Source organism: Aotus nancymaae, unplaced genomic scaffold (assembly GCF_030222135.1).
Source record: "Aotus nancymaae isolate 86718 unplaced genomic scaffold, 86718_ANA_hifiasm-v0.15.2.pri h1tg000007l, whole genome shotgun sequence".
In the NCBI taxonomy this organism is placed as follows: domain Eukaryota; kingdom Metazoa; phylum Chordata; class Mammalia; order Primates; family Aotidae; genus Aotus; species Aotus nancymaae.
Window position 1 is genome coordinate 47,763,184 of NW_026988418.1, and position 21,714 is coordinate 47,784,897.

General features: G+C 39.6%; 1 protein-coding gene across 3 annotated transcripts in view; it reads right to left on the reverse strand.

Annotated features, from left to right (window-relative positions):
• Nucleotides 1-21,714, reverse strand: part of MCOLN2 (mucolipin TRP cation channel 2) — a 72,488-nt gene that overhangs the window by 21,147 nt on the left and 29,627 nt on the right. For all 3 annotated transcript variants that reach the window (XM_021667727.2, XM_064372575.1, XM_064372576.1), the window contains exons 3-7: nt 17,537-17,710; nt 15,440-15,593; nt 8,381-8,465; nt 8,182-8,278; nt 3,076-3,175 (exon numbers count right to left, since the gene is read on the reverse strand). In XM_021667727.2, the coding sequence (XP_021523402.2) occupies nt 3,076-3,175; nt 8,182-8,278; nt 8,381-8,465; nt 15,440-15,593; nt 17,537-17,710 (610 nt within the window). The remainder of the gene's footprint in view (nt 1-3,075; nt 3,176-8,181; nt 8,279-8,380; nt 8,466-15,439; nt 15,594-17,536; nt 17,711-21,714) is intronic.

A 21,714-nucleotide genomic window follows, 5' to 3' on the forward strand; every position in this document is an offset into this window, starting at 1 on the left:
CACTGAGCCCCTCTAAGGCCCTGAAAAGTCCTTCATGCACCACCACTAGCCTGTCTGTGGACTCTAGCCCAGGGCTTCCCAAACTTACTAAAACCCTTTCCCTGTAATACCATCTATATCACCCATCAATGGAGAATCCCGCCAAGGAGGAATCCTGCTAATTCCTCCCCAAGTTCCTCATCTCCAAACTGCTATATTTATGAAACCAAGTTAAATAAAGACATGGCACATTTGGAGAGAGGACTTGGGAGTCACAAAAGGCAGCATGAGGTTTGTATGTGAAAATGGACATTCAGGCTGGGTGCAGTGGCTCATGCCTGTAATTCCAGCACTTTGGGAGACCAAGGTGGGCAGATTATGAGGTCAGGAGTTCAAGACTAGCCTGGCCAACATAGTGAAAACCCCTCTCTACTAAAAAAAAAAAAAAAAAAAAAAAAAAAAAAAAATAGCTGGGCTTAGTGATGCGTGCCTGTAATCCAGCTACTCGGGAGGCTGAGGCAGGAGAATTGCTTGAACCCGGGAGGCTGAGGTTGCAGTGAGCCGAGATTGCAACACTGCACTCCAGCCTGGGGGACAGAGCAAGACTCCGTCAGGAAAGAATGAAGGGAGGAAGGGAGGAAGGGAGGGAGGGAGGGAAAGAGAGAAAGAAGAAAGAAAGAAAGAGAAAGATAAAGGAAGGAAGGAAGGAAGAAAGAAAGAAAGAGAGAGAGAAAGAAAAACATCCATTTTTTTTAAGGCTTTCACATCACATCATTTTTATTTTAAATTCACATTCTCCTAGTGATAGAACCTGGTTTCTTAAGACACACCTGTAGGAGAATATGTAAATCCCAGTGGTCTAGGAAGCTTGTGTTTCTCCTCATTGGCCACAGGAGGGGGCTAGAGATATTCTCTACTGAGAACAAGCAAGGAAAACCCCTTATGTTGCAAAGAGTCCCGCAGGCAGAAGGAAACACTCACTGTTCTGGAAATGCATTTGACTGACTAGCTTGGAAATTTCCACCATTCTGACCTTTATAATGATATTCCAAATCACATATTTGACAAAGGTTAGTTTCTTTTCACAGAAAATTGCAGCCTATACTTGGACTTGGAAAATAGGCCCCTGATCTCTGTGTGTCTGTAAGAAAGTGGTGTATGCTGGGGAATAGTAACCACTTTTTAACAGAAACCAAAACTGTAATCAGAGACTTAAGTCAGTCGGTGAAATTATTGAAACCAAAACTTCAAAATCATCAGGACATATTATACAACTGAAAAGCAGCAGGCGGCCACAAATCAAATATAGTTTACAACAAATCTAAAACAGGAGCCATAGTTATTTTACATCTGGTCAAAAGGAAAGGAAAGTCATTTAAACAAAATTTACAAAGTAAAAAATACTGAGCATCCATCATTTACATCATCCCAATCGTTACTGAGCAAACAGAACAGATTCCATAGGTAGCCCATTATATCTTATTTATTTATTTTACTTATTTTTATTTATTTGTTTATTTTGAGACAGAGTTTCACTTTTGTTGCCCAGGCTGGAGTACAATGGTGTGATTTTGGCTCACTGCAACCTTAGCCTCCAGGGTTCAAGTGATTCTCCTGCCTCAGCCTCCCAAGTAGCTGGGATTACAGGCACCTGCTACCATGCCCTGCTAATTTTTTGTATTTTTAGTAGAGATGAAGTTTCACAATGTTGGCCAGGCTGTTCTCAAACTCCTGACCTCCCTCACGTGATCCACCCTCCTCGGCCTCCCAAAGTGCTGGGATTACAGGAGTGAGCCACTCTGCCCAGCCTATTTTACTTATTTTTGAGACAGAGTCTAACTCTGTCCCCCAGGCTGAAGTGCAGTGGCGTGATCTCAGTTCACTGCAGTCTCCGCCTCCCACGTTCAAGCAGTTCTGCCTCAGCCTCCCAAGTAGCTGGGATTACAGGTGTGTGTGCCACCATGCCTGGCTAAGTTTTGTATTTTTAGTAAAGATGGGGTTTCATCATGTTGATCAGGCTGATCTTGAACTCCTGACCTCAAGTGATCCACCCGCCTCAGCCTCCCAGAGTTCCGGGGTTACAGGTGTAAGCCACCACGCTCAGTAGTAGACCATTTTAAACACGTCGATTAAGAGATGTTTTCCGAGCAGTGACTGAGTAAATGACCCAGCATTTGCAGTGGTTGCTCTCTGGGCTCTGGTGGCCCTGACCCTTCCTCACTGTCCAAGGCTCAGATCAAAGCATACCTTCTCCAAGAATCATTTCTAGATTTTATTTCTCACTCTGCCCCACTCAAACTTTTGCTTTCTTTCTCCTCGTACTTTTTGTATATATATCACTTACTTCTCTCCGTAACATATCACAGATTTCATAAGCATGTCAGTCTCCCTCACTAAAGCATTTTCTTCCTTTTCACATAATGCCTAGCAATTAATATATGCCAACACTTGTGTTCAGTGCTTTGCTTTATACACTAATTCATTTAATATTCAATAATATCCTGGAAGGTAAGTTTAGGCTAAGTATACCCTATCCAGAATGGTCTGGGACCACAAGTATTTCAGATTTCTTTTGATTTTAGAATATTTGCATTATACTTACTGGTTGAGCATCCCAAATCCAAAAATTCAAAATCCAAAATGCTACAGTAAGCATCTCCTTTGAGCGTCAGTCATGTCAGTGCTCAAATATTTCAAATTTTAGAGCATTTGGATTTCAGATTTTTCTGATTTGGGATGCTCAAACTGCACTATTATTACTCTCGTTTGACACAGAAAGATACTGAGACAGACAGGTTAAGTAATTTGTCCAAGATCACAGGCACAGTAAACAGAACTGGAACCGAAACCCAGGCATTCTGGCTCCAGAGCTAAGTTCCTAACCACTGAGTCATGCTACCTCTTCTAAGAGGTGTAGAATAGATATTTGCTGAATTAAACAAAAATACAAAGCTTTAAGATATTCTTTACAGAATCTAATGCTCAAGATGCAGTTTTCTTCCTATTACCACGCAAACAAACTAAATACCCTAACCCCCAAAATAAAGTGTTAAAAGTCATCTATAATCCCCATGGGCAAGTAAATAGCACACTTACTAGATCCAAATATGTTCAAGTCTTTACATTCTTCAATTCTGGCATCACTGTCAAAATAGATTTTGATTTTGCCACTGTGAGCTTTATTGTCAAAGATAATCTGGAGACACAAATGTATAGAGAGGTTACAACACAGAAGAAAGTATAATATGTTAGATCAACTCTGCTTTGAAAAAAAAAAATCACCGGCATCCAGTGTGCTGATCCAAAGAGAATTACACAGGCCAGCAAAATGGCTGACTAGAGTTACCTGACACTTATTTCCTGCACCCCCCCACCACACACACACACACACACACACACACACACACACACACAAAGGGACCAAAATAATAAACAACTATATTTTGACTGAAATCATTGAAGAAGTACACTGGAGAGCACCAGGATAGCAGCAAAATCCTGTGAAGCATGGAAGCCTAGGGCAGCAACATAGAAAGGGGAGCAAGGCACCCTGCCTCTGCCACACGGTCTCCCCAGTCAGGATCAGCTTAGAGCCAGGTGGGATCTCTTCGGAGAGGAAAATGTTAGGCTAGAGACTCCCGGTGGTCCTCATTACTGCCACAGAATGCCAGCAGTCCTTGCTACAGGGGAGCCCTCCGGTCCTCACAGGCTTTGAATCCAGTTTGAAGAGGCGCTGGGAGTTCATGCAGCCATGCTGCCCCAGAGCGGAAGCCCACATTGTGCACTCCTCACCTCTGTGACCTAAGCTGCTATGGCATGACATCATTTTGAAACCATATCACTAAACAGATCTGCCCTGTTCTGCCCTGGGGCCAGTACTTATTGTCTCTCTCCATCCCTGAAGTCCTGCCATTGTTCTACCATGTTCACAGGTGCCTGCAACACCATGATCCTGGCTGCCCAGAGCCTAGACCTAATGGAACATCTGAGACCCTGACATCTGAATCTATCCAGAACCCCTTCCTGCTCCTGACCCTGGGAACAGGCAGAACTACACAGCAGGAAGTTGCCACACAGTTGGCTGCCTCTCCATACCCCCACAGGCCTGACAGCCAGTTCAGCAGCGACCTCACATCTCTGAAGAGCCAGGCTCACAGCCTATTGGCCCACTGCAACCATGCACACCTGGCCTGACAGCCAGCAATTGCCCCCACCCAGTTGAAGAGTCTGCCACACAACCTGCTGCTTATCATGTATGCACATGTCCAGCCTGACAACCAGTCTGGCATCCCTGTCTTCAGCAAAACTATGCTATTGCTGTTAAAAACTCTCTCAGCCTAGGCCACTAAGCCAATCTCAGACATCAGTGACAAGGATTACAACTGAACAAACTGCATGGACACCACACTGCTGAGTTTTCCCAGAACCAAAGCCAATGCACTATACCCAACCAACACCCTAGGGCCCATCTACAGTAAAAAGTATTTTCCTATGAGAACTATTCTATAAAATTGGAAAGAACAACTATTTCACTAGATGCATAGACAACAATGTAGGGATACAAGAAACACAAAAAGGCAAGAAAACACAACACCCAAAGGAATACAATAATTCTCAAGTAGCAGGCCCTAAAAGAAAGGATATTCATTACATGCCTGAGAAGAAATTCAAAATAATGATCTTAAGAAAGCTCAGTGAGATATAATAGAATACAGGAAAACAATTCAATAAAACTAGAAAAATAATTTATGATTTGATGAAGAAATTCAACAGAGATAAATAGCATAAAAAAGAACCAAACAAAACCCTTGGAGCTGAAGAACTCAATGAGTAAAATAAAAAATTACAACTGAGAGTTTCAACAATAGACTACATCAAAGAAAGAAAAAAGAATTTTTGACTGGGTGCAGTGGCCATACCTGTAATCCCAGCACTTTGGAAGGCCAAGGTGGGCAGATTATTTGAGGTCAGGAGTTCGAGACCAGCCTGGCTAACATGGTGAAACCCCATCTCTAATAGAAGATACAAAATTAGCTGGGTGCAGTGGCAGGGTCATGTAATCCCAGCTACTGGGGAGGCTGAGGCATGATAATCACTTGAATCCAGGAGGCAGAGGTTGCAGTGAGCTGAGATCACACTACTGCACTCCAGCCTGGGCAATAGATTAAGACTCTGTTTCAGAAAAAAAAAAAAAAAAAATCTGATCTTGAAGACAGGTCTTTTGAAATAACCCAGCTGAAAACTTCTCAAGTCTTGGGAGAGATATGGACATCCAGATCCAGGAAGCTCAAAGATCCCCAGTTAGATTCACCCCAAAAAGATTCTCTCTGAGTCCCATTATAATCAAACTGTCAAAAGTCAAAGACAGACAATTCTAAAAGGTGCAAGAGAAAAACATCAAGTCATACATAATGGAATCTCCATTAGACTATCAGTACATTTCTCAGCAGAAACCAGGCAGGCCAGCAGAGAATGAGATGATATATTCAAAGGATTTAAAGGGAAAAAAAGACAAAAACTGTCAGTCAAGAATACTATATCCAGAAATGCTATCCTTCAGAAATGAAGAAGAAATAAAGACTTTCCCAGACAAGAAAAGCTGAGGAAATTTTCACCAGTTGACTAGCCTTTCGAGAAATGCTTGAGGGAGCACTAAAACTGGAAACAAAAGAACAATAATTAGAATCATCAAAACATGTGAAAGCATAAAACTCAATAGTAGAGGTCAATTTATAATCAAATTCAGAATACCCCAGTATTGTAATGATAAATCTCTCAGTCCTCTAGTATGAAGGTCTTAAGTCAAAATTGTAAAAAACAAACACAACTACAATTAGAGGCTAAGGAACATAAAGACATAAAATAAGGCAACAAAGAGAATTATACCACTGAAAATGTTCACATCACAGGATTTCTTCACAACTTTCTGTTATTAATTAAACAAATGTGATTGAAAGGGCTAATATGTGAAGTTTTACTAAATACAGGATTTCAGATATCTGGTTCAGAGAAATCCTAGAACAAAACAACCAGTCCCAGGTATAAAAACCCAAATTCACCAATCTTTGAAAGAACACAATGATCTCATTTATTATTCTGAATTGAATATAAAAGCATTTCCTTCAATTTAGTTCTTTGGTTATGAAATTCTAGTTTTTGTTAGACTTGAATTTATTTTTTTATCTGTTTCCAGAGCTACATATAATGCTTTCAGAAAGAACAAAAGCCTGCAGGCTAAACTTAAGATGTCCATATGCACTCAATCTTCTACCTTATGGAATTTAAATCAATCATTTAAAATCAATCATTTAAATCAACTGTAAATAAAATATATTTACAGTTTATCAGTGATAGATGCCAAATATTTATTAGGGTGAACACATTAAGAAAACCCAAAAGTTCACTGGCAGAGCTTGGAGAGCCGGATATATAGGTGATCAAATCTACGTGCACCTGCTGGTCTCTGAACACAAGCCAAGTTTGCCCAAGAAGATCACACAATCAAACCAGAAATTTGAGAGTTAAACCATACCATCCTCATTTCTATATCTGTGAGTTATGACTAAACCTCCACTAGCACTGGCACTCAAGGTCTCTGTCTTCTCAAGGAGAGCCCTTAAAATGCTTTTCTCAAAGCAGATAGAAGTCCAAATAACAAAATAAAAATGAAAAGCCAGTATTTTAAAACCCAGACTTCTGACCATATCATGACAAAGTCATCAATGACCTCATCCTTGCAGACCAAGCTCCATGCTCCTCTCCCGCCTTTCTCCTCATCCCTGCAGATGCTCTCAGTTCTCCTCTGGCCAACCCACTCCGGAGAGCTTGCAGCTGGAGACATTCTTCCTTAACACATATCACAATCTGTAGTTACTGTTATTTCATTTACTTGTTTTTCTTCTTCCGCCACTAGGCTGTAAGCTTTCCTGAGGGTACCTCTAGGGCATAGCAAAATGCCTGGTGCATAGTTAAGACTCATTAAGTATTTATTGATAGTTGAATGAAACATTCTTCTGAATTGCTAAATGACAGTATATACAACTTTCAGCTAGGCATCCAGTTTAGCCCTTAACAAACAGGAAAGAAGAGAAAAACAGAAAGAAAGTCTATGAAAATGAGAAGGCAGCTTACTCTCTCCATAGAAGTGAACTGTTGGCTGGGTGGTGGCTCACACCTGTAATCCCAGCGCTCTGGGAGGCCAAGGTGGGTGGATCATGAGATCAAGAGATCAAAACCATCCTGGCCAACATGGTGAAACCCCATCTCTACTAAAAATACAAAAATTAGCTAGGCGTGGTAGCATGCACCTATAGTCCCAGCTACTCGGGAGTCTGAGGCAGAAGCATTGCTTGAACCCAGGAGGTGGAGGTTGCAGTGAGCCGAGATCATGCCACTGCGCTCCAGCCTGGCGACGGAGTGAGTGAACTGTCTCTTCTACTATACACACCCCCTCCCAAAATAAAAAGTGAAACAACTGCTCCTTTACAAACTGGTCTTCACGTCAGTGGAGCAGTTTATGCCTCAAGGTTTGAAAACATTTGCTACAACATTCGCAAAGACCTTCCTCTAAAGCTTGGAAGAACACTACAGACATTTAAAACACCTTCATAAACATTTTAAAAAAATGTATTAGGAGAGTAGAGAGCCAATTTTTTAAACTCTTCTTTACAATGTAGAAATTTAGTTTTTGAAAGTTGAAAAGGGCTTGCTTCATCTTCAGAAGTAATGGTCTCTGGATCAACACTACCATAATGAGGCTGGACATGGTAGCTCATGCCTGTTATCCCAGTATTTTGGGAGGCCAAGGAAGGCAGATCACTTAAGGCCAGGAGTTTGAGACTAGCCTGGCCAACATGGCAAAACCCTGTCTTGCCTTTACTATTAATAAACGTACAAAAAAATTAGCCAGACGTGGTGGCACATGCCTGTAACACCACCTACTTGGGAGACTGAGGCATAAGAATCATTTGAATCTGGGAGGCAGAAATGGCAGTGAGCTGAAATCGCGCCACTGCACTCCTGCCTGAGTGATAGAGCGAGACTATGTGTCAGAAAAAAAAAAAAGTACCATATTGTATCACTATATCTGTTTTAAACATGACTGCATTTAACACACTGTAGGCTGGTATGTTTTATACTCTGCATCAACAAAATATGTAGGGAAAAATAAAAGGAAGTGGCCAGTAAAACTAAGATACTTGCCGTATTCTGGAAGACATAGCAGTCTGGTAACTCACGGGAATGAATTGTTTGTAGGTCAACGCCTTTAAGATGAAAGGAGATTTCAACCTGTAAGAGCCTGAATAAAATACATTGAAAGGTATAACTTGTCATAATCTTACTATACTATTCTCCTTCTCCCACCCTCACCTCTGGGAATAACACTTTAATATGTATTTACCGATAAAATTCCAGTATGAAGAATGATGAGTTCTTCCAGTCCGGAGGGTCCTTGGAGAGAGCCTGAAGGTCTAAGTGCACACAATCTAGGGCAATGAAAGAACAAGAAATGGTTGTTTCAGGCAAGAATTAGGTGCTAAAACTAGTGGGCAAAAGTGTGACAAGAAGCAGGTTACTTAGGGAGTTTCAAAGTATCTCCCCAGAAAATACTTACCAATTATTCAGAAAGAATAATAGTAACCTCACAGTGGAGAACCTGGTAGACACCACATTAACCAAGTGATCAAAGTTACATCACAGTAATGAGATAAACAGACATGTACCTCCTGATACAATGAACTGAGAATCACATGACATCACTTGGGTGGTATTCCTGCTAAAAAAAAAGTATAACCTCAATCTCGTCACGAAGAAACAGAAAACCCGATGTGAGAGACATTCTACTCTTTAAATGTATCAAGATCATAAAAGTTAAACAAATAAAAACCAAGAAATTTTAGACTGAAAAGACATGACAACTAAATTCCAGATGTTATCCTGAGTAGGATCCTGGAGTTGGGTGCAGTTTTTATTTTACTATGAAGAACATTAGCAAAATTTATGAAATGTGAATAGGGTTTGTAGATTATAGTATTGTCTCAATGTTAACTCATTGTTTTGAGCACTGTATAGTGGTTGTGTAGGGGAATATTCTTGTTTTGGGGATATGCACACTGAAGTATTTAGAGGCAAAGGAACAGCATGTCTGCATCTCCAGGAGAAATATTTATGCATAGAAAGAATGATCAAGCAAATGTAATAAAATGTTAGTTAGTATTGACGAAATCTGGATGAAGCATATACAAGAAATCTCTGTGCTATTTTGTAACTTTTCTGGTAGTCTGGCACTTTTTCAAAGTAAAAAATAAAGAGAAACAAAAGGAACACAGGTTGTATTCAAGTAAAAAACAAATTATGAGCTGTAAATGATAGAAGAATGATTCCAAGAACCTCACATAACAATTAGTCTCATTATTGTGTGGGCTAACACCCTTGTTTTACAGGGCATGAAACAAGGAGCTCTAAAGACAAGCACCTTCCAAGACCACAGAGACCTAGTGACACAACTGGTATGAAACCAGCATGGGTGGCCCTCACCCAGGCTGTTGCAGCCCCTTCCGTGCTGACTTTGAAATGGAAAAGCTGGGGCTTTATGTGGTGCCTGGCACCTAGTAGGTGTTCATGAAAGTTGGCAAACTCATCGGTTATTTAAAAGTGTTATTCCACAACTGCAACTCTTCATTTGCTTATATCCTTCCAACTAGAGTATGAGGTCTCTGAGATTGAGAGCACAATTTTGTCGCACCTTGTTAAACACCCATGGCCTGGCATCTACCTGGCATTCAAAATATGTCCTGATACACGGGATACACTTATATTTAATGAAAATTAGATGTCCTGAGCCAAAAACAGGGCCCAGAGCTGAACAGACAACTCAATAGACATATTTTTAAAAGATAGTTGCAGAGATTGTGTCTCCCTGTGTTTGGTAGATGGAGTATTAGTGTCAGGGAACAACACAACGTTGGCCTTCCTGACCTTAATTAGTACAGTGAGGGCAGCTGGTCAAAAGAAACTTTTTTTTAGGAAAAGACTAATGATAAAAATGGCAAAAACTCTAAACCAGATGCTGTGCTGGACTTTATATGTTCTCTCAATTAATGCATCATCCCATTTAATCTTCAAAGAAACCTTGTGAGATAGGTACTATTATGGCCATTTCACAAATGAACAAACCAAGGCCCAGAGAGGCCAAGAACCTTCCTCAGTCACACAGCTAGCTACTGGATATCCAAAAGTTAAATCTACTTGTGCTTGGTTCTAGAGCCTGAGTTCTGCCAGTGCACTGAGGAGGCTAACCTCTGAGCACGTATTTCAGAAGAACATCAAAGACACAGGCTCTATACCCAACTCATTCATTTATGCAGTAAATATTTGCTGAAAGCCAGGCACTGTGCTAGGCACTGAAGGTAAAGCAATGAACAAGACAGACATGGTCACCATCTTCATGGAGCTCACATTCTAGTGGGGGAGATAACGATAAGTAAAAATATATACAAGATAATTTCACAGTGTGACAAGTACTGTGAAGATGAAATAAACGAGAATAACTAGGAGGGTTATATGGTTTGGCTGTGTCCCCACCCATACCTCACCTTGTAGTTCCCATAATCCCCACATGTCAACATGTCATGGGAGGGACCCATAGGAGGTAATTGAATTATGGGGCTAGTTATCCCCATGCTGCTGTCCTTGTGATAATGGGTGAGTTCTCATGAGATCTGAAGGTTTTATAAAGGGCTTTTCCCACTTTGTCTGGCACTTCTCCTTCCTGCCACCAGAAGAAGGATGTGTGTGCTTTCCCTTCCACCATGATTCTAAGTTTCCTGAGACCTTCCCAGCCATGCAGAACTGTGAGTCAATTAAACTTCTTTCTTTTATAAATTACCCAGTCTTGGGTGTGTCTTTATTAGTAATGTGAGAGTAGACTAATACAGAGGGACAGTCCACCTTAGGAAAGATAGTTAGGGAGTGACTCTCAAGGTAGGAAAGATGTTTGAACTGAAACCTTTTTCCTAAAAGGAAAAAGAACCAGCTATGCATAGATCCAAATAGGAAAAAAATCAAGCACTAAGCCCTCCAAGCAAGAAAGAGCCTGGCTTGCTCAACAAACAGAAACGATGCTACAACAGAGAAACAAAGACAGGGGTCTGGAGAGGCAGGCAAGGGGCTAGTTTCTATAAGGACTTGTGGATTTTATTCTAAATGGGATGGGAAGCCACTAATGATTTTTAAGCCAGGAAGAGATATGACCTGATTTACCACTGTGGTTTCTGCAGGGCAGGGCAGGGGCTGGTAGAGGCAAGACCAGAAGCAGGGACACCACCTAAGCAAGTAGTGGCTTGGATGACAGTGGCGGCAGTGAAAATGGGGAAACTGGCAACTTCAAGTACAGGGCTTGAATAACTGGGAATATTACAGTATGATATGAAAATGTTGATATCATTTTTCAAAATTGGAAAGTCTAAGAAAGAAACAGGTTGGGCCACAGGGTACGTAGGGAGATGGGGGAAGTTTAAAATGTTCTGTTTTAGACATAGTGGTTTTGAAATTCCTATTCGGCAACACAGTGGAGTTGTCAGGTAGTCAGTTGGATATATGAGGAGCATGGAGCTCAGGGAAGTTTGGATTAGGGATGGAAATTTGGGTATACGTTTCTAGAGAAAAGGCATGACTCCTCTGAAACTGAAAGGAGTGGTCCCACTGCTCTGGTGAGGGTTTTAACTGTGGCCTCACCTCTGTGCTCCTTTGTAACACAAGGGTAAAAAGAAGTGGAAGGAAGTTATGCAAGGAGCTTTGAAGACATGGTGGCAGGAAGATGAGAGTGTTCTGATCTGGCACACTTCTCCAGTAAGCATCAGCTACTGGGGTGCTGGGCACAGGGATGGAGGAGGCTGGGGACTAATGGTGACTGAGTGGATCCAGGTGAGAAGGCAGGAGAGGCAAGCATTCTGCCAGCTTTTGTAATGTGATATTGATGCACAAAGCTTGCTTAGCTGGATCCAGAAGGCACTGAAGGCAGGAGGTTGTGACGAACAGTGGAGAATGGGATGAAGTCAGTAAAAAAAAGATGTCTATGTGAAGTCAAAGCTCATTAGTTGGAGAGCACTGAACCAGTGCTTCAAACATTTCATGTGTGTGAACCACTTGGGGAACTTGCTGCTAAGAAGCACTTTTGGATTCAGTGGCTCTAGGGTGGGGCCTGAGATTCTGCATTTCTCATAAGCTCCCAGCTGATGCCCATGTTGCTGGTCTTTCAGTAGCAAAGAGCTATTGTCAACAAATCATTACATGACCTAGTTGCTTACCTTGACTAAGCATCAGTTTCCTCAACTGTAAAGGTCAAACTATGATATTTAAAGTCCTCCTACCTCTAACATTCTTATTCTAAGGTGAAGTAAAAAAAAAAAAAAGTAAAACTGATCTGAGTAGACAACTACATTCTGAAAGAAGAAACACGTTCAAGAGCCCTATGCCACGCACTGTCATAGGCCTTTTTCTCCTGTATTTCATTCATTCTGAGATGTAACATTTCTCACTTTTAAACATCTCTAAAGCAGATGAGTCTTTAAAAAAATTGGCATCTTAGATTCACAGAAATTGGACAGAATTCTGTTAGTTAATTTTATATTATTTGTAAAATTTGCCTTATAAAAGTGTTTGGTTGTTCAAATTTTGTCTTACTTTGTAATTATAGGGTTATACTTTGTTCAAATACTCATTCAGAACTCTCTGAAGTCTGGCTGACCTTCCACTTACAGTCATTGCTACCGAGGCCATCAAGCACCTCGTGGCAACAAAACTGAGTTTTGAGGGTTTTTTTCAAGATAGCAAAAGCCCTAAGTAAAACATCACACTTCAAGCAGAAGAAACTGATATCTACAGTAACAGCCTCATAATTCAAATGAATAGGAATCTCACAGAATATTCCAGTCAAAGAAATAATCCTTTTGCGGGGGAAGCGGGGGTAGATTCCTGCTGTTCTTAAAACAGCAGGAGAAATGAAGAAATGGTCATAATGTCTCATGCTAAGAACATGTGGAAAAGAAGAATATAAGACATTCAAAAATTGTATTACAGAAAATGAAACACTATATTAAAATGTTAGTTACCCAAATGTTGTAAAACAAATAAACAAACATTTTTTAACAGGATTCATAACAGTCCTCCCAATGAGGCTGACCTGGAAAGCTGTAGTTCTAGAGGCAGAACCAGGAGGGATATACCCATTAGCATAAGTTAAGGGAAACACTAATTTGATCTACACAATCAGTTGTGCAGTTAAATATAAGCCCACCAGAAAACCTGGGCATATAGACAGATATCTGCATTTAGAACACTGAGGGAAGATTCCCTTAATAGTAAAGATAGTGCAAAATTCATGAGTAGTTAATCTGGAACAGCTTCTGCTAATTCACCTACATCAATTAGAGTGCCAAATGAATGACGTCAAACTCAATCCTATTTATATCTGCAGGCTGCCTTCAGTGGATCCAAGGAAAGAGAGCCTAAAATCCAGTATCATATATTCGAAGAATCTTCATTATACCTTTTAGATATGTCTGAAGATTCTCTTTGACAAGTTACATTTAATAAGTCAAAGCATACAATTAACACATTTAAGCAATCTCTCTTAAAGTCAAATCAGGCTGGGTGTGGTGGCTTAGGCCTATAATCGCAGCACTTTGGGAGGCCGAGGGGGGTGGATCACAAGGTCAAGAGATTGAGACCATCCTGGCCAACATAGTGAAACCCCGTCTCTAATTTTAAAAAATATATAAAAATTAGCTGGGTGTGGTGGTGCATGCCTGCAGTCCCAGCTACTTGGGAGGCTGAGGCAGGAGAATCACTTGAGCCTGGGTGGCAGAGGTTGCAGTGAGCCAGGATCGTGCCATTGCACTCCAGCTTGGTGACAGAGTTAGACTCCATCTCAAAATAATAATAATAATAAAGTCAAATAATAACCAACCTCTGTCCATTTAGTTAAACATATTCCATATTCTGAGAGAAATGAACAAGGCAAAGACTGTCCAATGGTCAGGAAATAATCCTGCTTTCCAGCATTGCCAGTGCTATCTAGCTACTGAGATTGACTTTGGCCATATTTCTTTAATAGATTTTCCAAGAAAAATGAATCGAGGAAAACAATAATGAATCACTGCAAAACTGCTGTGTGGTACATCCAATTTGAGTCACCTATTTTTAAAAGGGCAAGGGACAGATAGCTTACTTGAAACAGAGGGTAACAGAACAAGTCCTCCTGTCACAGTTACTGACTGGAATCACCTACAGGGAGGAGCATAGCTGACCACCCAGGTAAAAGATTAAAACAGGATTAGCCCCTGTAGGTGGACTACCAAATAGATCTCAGGTTAGCAGCAGCTTCCAGGGAGATAAGACAAGTGACAAGTGACATTTCAATGTTGCTGGCTACAGAACCAGGCAACTTTCCTCCAGATGTTCTCTGAAAGCACCATGGGAACCAGATATCACACGTGTCCTTGATGGTGCCGGCTCATGGGTTGCTTCTTTCAGAGTCAAGAGCACATGACACATTTTACTCACCAAGAGATTCTGAGTGGGCAGCCTACAGAAACAATTAAAACCTCTGTCTTATAGGGTACTCTCCTGTTGTGTCATTAAGGCACCTTAAGATCAGATTATAGGAAGTACAATCAAATGAACTCATCAATGTGAAGCTCTAATTTTAATAAAACCATTCCAAATTTAAACTGCTGTTAGAACCCCTACTCCTGAACTGTTGGTACTTGAGGAGCCACAACTGATTAATTTGCAACCCCAGCAATAAAACTGAGTGCTCTGGACATGACATGATGACTACACACCAGAGGTTTGTTGAGTGAATAACAATATAATAAAATAATAAAACAATATATTTTTTAAAAAAGTCTTAAGTCAAACACCTCGCATTTACATATGGTATGCTCTAAATTGTTAACTAAATAGTACAAAACAATTCAACTTGATTAGCCATTAACTTGTTGCCAAGGGATCTCCTAAGAGAGAAAATGAGTTATTAATCACAATTCACCTTTGAAGAGCATTTCTATATTTTACAAATAATAAAAACAAGTGTACAAAGCATCTTTACGTATATTATTTCATTTAACACATACAGACCATTTTTTCAAAAAGCCTAATCACTCCCTCATAGGGAAAAAACAAAACAAAAACTAAAACACAGGACCTGTGCATTTACAGCAAAACCAACAATGTTGAGTTGCTCCAAAGAGATTCACAAATGCTGGCCTGTCCCATCGCCACAACCTCACAGTTTCCCGAGCCAAAGCCCTCTGCAGGCCAATGTTAAAGTGCTAGCCCCTAACACGTTAGCTCTCATCAAAGCAAAGTTGTTCCATGTGGGTTGCTAGCACAGGAGGGCATTTTTGCTCTTACCAGATGATAATAAAAGCACATCATGAAATTATCACTGCATTACCGAGCTCTATGTTGTTGTCAATATTCAGTGTCTCATTAGAAGGAAACATGCTCCCTTTCTTGTAACACTGCTTGCAGACTTTTAAGCCGATTCTATTGTCTTCATTTTCTCCATAACCAAGGGTCCCCAGGGCAATGTCCTTTAGATGATAATACTATTAAAAAATAGTCAAATAAAAAGCACATATGACCTTTTAAAACTTTGATCAGAGGTTATAGCATATAGAATGTACTTTTAGCTACTTTGTATTATTTACATCACAGCCCTCGATAGAACTTCCCAATTTGAAATACTACAAAGAAATCTTCTCAGGTTGTTTAGCAAGACACTGACTCACAGAACTCGAAACTAAACACGGTGATGGACGGCTCCCACTTCACTAAACCAAAGCCAAGGTCCTGCCTTATCTCTATGGTCCCATCTCCTACTCCAGTCCCTTGGCTCCACCCCACAAAGCTGCACTGGCCTCCAGGCAGTTCCTGGAGTTCCCACACATATTTCTGCCTCTGGCCCTAGCTGTTCCCTCTGCCTGGAGATATACACCTGCTTGGTTTAATCATTCCTTCAGCTCTCAATTTTGCACCTCAATGAGGCCTTCCTTCCCCAAGCCAAGGAAAATTGCAAACATAGATCAAAACATCACATGGTACTCCATAACTATAGAATGTATATAATTATGTCCTGCCAATTTAAAATAAAATAAATGCAGTAAAAACAGATAAAGAAAATCACAAACATCCATCACCACACGCAGGCACTTCCCATCTCCTTCCCTGCTTTACTCCTTAGCAGTTACTACTTTCTAACATCTACTGAGGACATGAGCCATCCACACTCCACAGCTTACATCATTGACTAACATGAACAAACATTAGCTTACCTGAGCTTACATTAACATGGTTTTACTGTTGGCTCTCTGAACTAATAGGGCTTTAGTAGCCCTGTCTTCATTAATATGACTTTACTATTCCAGAAAACTTTTGCCCTGGACCATAAGAGTTCCTGTATTATCTCAGGAACATCCAAAAAAACCTCATGGAAATAGATATCAATTGGAAGATTTTGTCTGAAAACAACTCCAAGATTCTTTGAAACTGCCTCCCCAATCTTCACCTTGCCATGTCCACCAGTCCTAAGCTATTATTATTATCATCCTTACTTAATTCTAATCAAGCTCCCCTCACACTGAAGAACTCCCTCCTCACCCAAGGCAATATGGCATCTGATCAAGATAGCATCTCCCTTACCACTGTAAGTAATAAGCTCAGCTTTGCTCATCAATATGTTTTTTGCATGGTGTTTTCAGGGAGCCAACATTTGATACTGCATATTTCACTCCTTTTTATCTAGTTCTTCCTTCTAGAATTAAGCTCTACAAAGGAAGGCGTTTTGTCGTTTTATTTACCGCTGCATCCACAATGTCTGGAATAGCACCTGCTACATATTAGATACTTGAATATTTATTGAAGGAATGAAAAAGAACAGGAAAGGTTTCTCTTTCCTAAATTATTTCTTCAAGTCTACCAATCTGCTTTCTCACACCTGTCTAGATACAACTATTTTATATTCCATATTCTTAAGATTCAGCTAGGGTTACTAATGCTAAAACATCACAATTAAGACCATAGAATCCCTGATATACATATATATTTTTTGGTAGAGATAGGGTTCATGTGTTGCCCAGACTGGTCTCAAACTCCTACACTCAAAGAATCAACCCACTTCAGCCTCCCAGAGTACTGAGATTACAGGCATGAGCCACCACATCAAGGCCAGAATCTTTGATTTTTATATTAAGCTTTCATCAAGCCTTCTGAGATTAAAAATCTACTCTTGCTATTTGATCTGGGGTAATTTTCCAAAAGCAGTAGGTATGAAGTGATAAATTAAAAGGACAGATCTTTTTTAAAAAGTCAAAATAGGCAAACCCTTTTGTGTGAAAATAGCTTCTGAAATAGCAAAATACATTTTTTGGCAGACTATGCAAAACTTACATTAGAATATTTTAACATATGTTTAATTTTTGTGTGTTTGTTAAGACAAAGCCAAGTATCAATACATTGTTAAAGTATAGATCATTCACAACAAAACACTTGCCTGATTAATAGCAAAGAAAATGCTCTCATAGACATCCTCTTGAGTATATACACTGCAGCTGTAGTCATCTTCATCTGTACCAGAATATCCTTTCAAAAACAAGTGCTTAAAAGCAACAGTGTTATCTTCTTTGAAAGCAACCACCAGCTGGTTACTTAAACCAAACCGAACAAGCTAAGAAATAAAATAGAAATACATGAATTATATCATTTATCAGGGGAGGCAAATGTTGTCTCACTATCATCAACCATCACCTATAAACATCAGAAAATAATATCAATTTTTTTGGTTTATACTAATAGCATCAATGTGAAAATACAAGTCCTAAAGATGAATAACCTCATCAAGCTACACCAGCAATTCAAAATAGCATAAAATTAGAAGAGATTACCACTCTCAATGACTAGTAACCTTACTGGCCTTTCGTTAAAGAAAGAAAGAATCCCAATCAGCTAAGTCTAAATCCATTTTTCTCACACTTAGATTTCAAATTAATTGTTTTCAAAATTGATTACTTAGTAAAGCAATAACTCATTGTATTGATTTAAAATTTAGAAATGATAGTATTTTTTTTAAAAATCACAACTATGTTTTATACATGGCTTTTAAAAGTGTTTTTTGGACAGTAGTCTACATAAATACTTACTCTGGCTAGGAGGTAATAGTTGTCAAAGGAATTCAACTAACCCAGCTCTGCAAGAATTTTCACCAAATTCTACAGTATCAAAGCACGTGAAAGAATAACAGAGCATGCTTTACTTATATAATGTCAAACCCATTCATTGTCACCAAGCATCTACCTAGTCCCAAAAAAATGTCCACTTATTCTCCCTTTCACTGTATTCTGGCAGAATTTAGGAACCCAAGAGCTCTCTTCACTGAAAGTGAAAGTTTTCTTCTTGGTACCCAATAAAGGGAGGAAATTAGTCAGTATCAAAAGTTTACAAAAAACCTAGGAAACTACAAACAGAGCTACACACATACCCCATCATGCATCCACTCTCACATATACAAGCGTGCAATCACATTCTCTCACACACATGCACTCTCATTGGCATCCTGTCTCTTTTACATACACACACAGGCAGTGATGGTAGTCAAATCTCTATAAGCCCCATCCCACACACCTTTCCCCACCTCCCTAAGTGATCACTTCAGCTGCCTTATAAAACAATGAGACTAGAAAATGTGCTACAAGTCTTCACTCAACTAAGCCATCAAATTTGGGGACTGTTTTCTTCCTATGTGAAATTAGCAGGTATAACTAGATGACCCTGACAGTTCTGCTATTTGTTGTCATTCCATGGTTCAAGATGATACATCTGAACAATAATATACAAGATATCAATTCTGAACAATTCAGATAAAACTAAGGTTAATTTAGCTGGGTGTGGCAGCCTGTGGCTGTAGTCCCAGTTACTTGGGAAGCCAACGTGGAAGGATCACCTAAGCCCAGGAGTTCAAGGCCAGTCTTGGCAATAAAGCAAGACCTGTCTCTAAAAAAAAAAATAATAAAGTAAAAGTTAATATTAATTTGCATATGCAAACAACATATAGGCATAAGATTTTTTTAGTGGTTTTTATTTTTTAGCTTTTATATGTTGTCTGACTTTTAAAAAAATACAAAACAATTAGGAAAAATAGCCACCATTTTCAGCAATTATTATGTGCCAGGTACTGTGCTAACTGCTTTACATGCAGTGTCTCATTTACCCCAAGTGGTCTGTGAAAATGTTACTACTGTTATTCCATTTTACATATGTGGAAACTGAGATTTAGCCTCATTGAATTGCCTGAGTCACCTAACCAGAATGGAAACCAAGTCTAATTCCTAAGTCCTTTTTGTTATGCTATAAAAACAACTTTCTTCTGCTGAAAAAGTTCTTCGGGATGCTTCTTATAAAAAATTTAAGTGCTAGCTTTTCAGAATTAGGAAAGGCAACTATCACTTGAGAATGTACACAGACGCTACTGTTCAGCATTTGAATCTCACCATGTCACATTCCCCAAATACCATGTCAAAGGATTGTGCAACTGCTAAAACCCAGCTATTCTAAGGAAAACATCAGATAAGAAGTCCCACATCATCCAATTTGTGCTGAAAATTAAGCAACAGAAGGTTATAAGTTCTTCTAAGCATGTGATGTCTGCCAATGGTACCTGTAGGAGAAACCAGAAAATGTCACGTTGCTCTTTGAAAGCTAAAATGTCAACCAGGAAAACAACACATACATGATTGTTTCAAAATTTTATTAAAACTACTGACACATATGAAAAAAACAGGTACACATACCACACATGAATGAAGTTCTTCAAAGTTTGCTGGGTGCTTACTCTAAGCCAAGCTAGGGTACAATGTTGGCAAGAACAACACTGCATGGTATTGAATAACAACTCTTATCTGCTGAGAACCAAGCATTGTGCTTAAAATTTATAATTATTATTTTTCACTTAATTCTCAATGCCCAGTGAGGGAGCTATTACACAGGGCTCTGCAAGGACAGGAATGTTTTTCCTTTTTCCCTACCATCATATACTCAGGAAATGAAATAATGCCTTTCGCAGTGTCAAATATTCAATCAGTTGATGAATATAATCCCATTCTATACATATGCAATCTGAAGTCAAGTAATTTATCCAGGTTGGAATATCCAGAAAGCGTTAGGGTAAGGATCTGGACCCAGGTCTGTTTGACTCTAGTCTGTTTGTTCTCTCAACCTCTTGGTCCCACAACCTTTTAAACTGAAATGATGCCAATTTAACTCTAGAGGCAGGGATATTAGACCCATTCCTCCCACATTAGTAGTGAAGCTAAAGAAATACAAAGAGAATGTGAATTAGGGAATGAACAAATTGACCATGAAAGTGGTATATAGTTTGCTGATATTTGAAGCCATAACTTTATTTAAACTCAAAGCTCATCGAAACTCAGCTTTGGGAATGAGAGAACTCCATTGTAATCTCTGATTGGAATCTCCCCTATCTGGCATCAGGAGCAAGAAATTTCCTCCATTCTAGTCACAGAACAAGCCAAGATCAAAATGTATGGCCTAGCACTGGGGAAGTTTGGGATTTTCAAATCATCTCCTAAGGAGACAAACCCTGTGGAGGAAAGTGCAAAATGCCTTTCTTGCTAGGACAGAACCAAACACTCCCTGCAGAGCAAGAGTAAGGGATGATGGTATTGGCCAAATGACTGGGTTTTTTTTTAAAGGAGTTGACAGCAAAATGCATCCTAGTCCCACTAATTAGACATTAAGGTTTGCTGAAAGTATGATACAAGACAGAAAAATAATTACTTATAAGTGTAGTCTGGCAAAGGTTGTGAATTTAAGACCTTATTATGAAATCAATGTAGGATAAAATATTCTGTACCAGGTAAAAATAAGATACTGCTCTAATTATGTCCAAAGTATATGGGAGGGAAAGAGTAGAACTAGCAAAAGAATATAGGCACCTCCTTCAAGATTATAAATTACTGCAGAATGCAGAGTAGAAATTAAAAAAAATTTTTTTTCTCAACCCTCATACCCATCCCATTAGACTTGAGGATGGAGCACAAAAAGACATAAAAAGAGAAGGAGAGAAAAGTGAGTTGTTATGGAAGGAAAGGTAATCAAAACATCTGCTCCAATCAGATATCACCCAAGTAGCAAAATTTGTTAGAATGATCCTATATGGAAACAAAAGTTTAATCCTTCCCAATTTTATTAGGGGAAACAAGGTATGTCCACATGAAAAGTAAATCATAGGTCCCAGAAATATTTTGTTATTAAAAGTAAAATTAGTAGGTAAGGCACAGTAGCTCATGCCTGTAATCCCAGCACTTTGGAAGGCCAAGGTGGGAGGACTGTTTGAAGCCAGGAGTTCAAGTCCAGTCCCAGCAACAAAGCAAGACGCCATCTCTACAAATATAAAATAAAAAAGCTAGGTGCAGTGGTATGTCCCTATAGTCCCAACTGCTTAAGAGGCTGAGGTGGGAAGATCTCTTGAGCCCAGGAGTTCGAGGTTGCAATAATGCTCAAACTCGAGCTATGATAGTGCCACTGCACTCCAACCTGGCTGACACAGCGAGACCTCCCATCTTGAAAAAATAAGAAAAAATAAAATTAGTGATGTAGACAGGAAGATGTACCAAAGAAAACCGTGTGCCAGATGGTCAGGCAAGACCCAGCAGG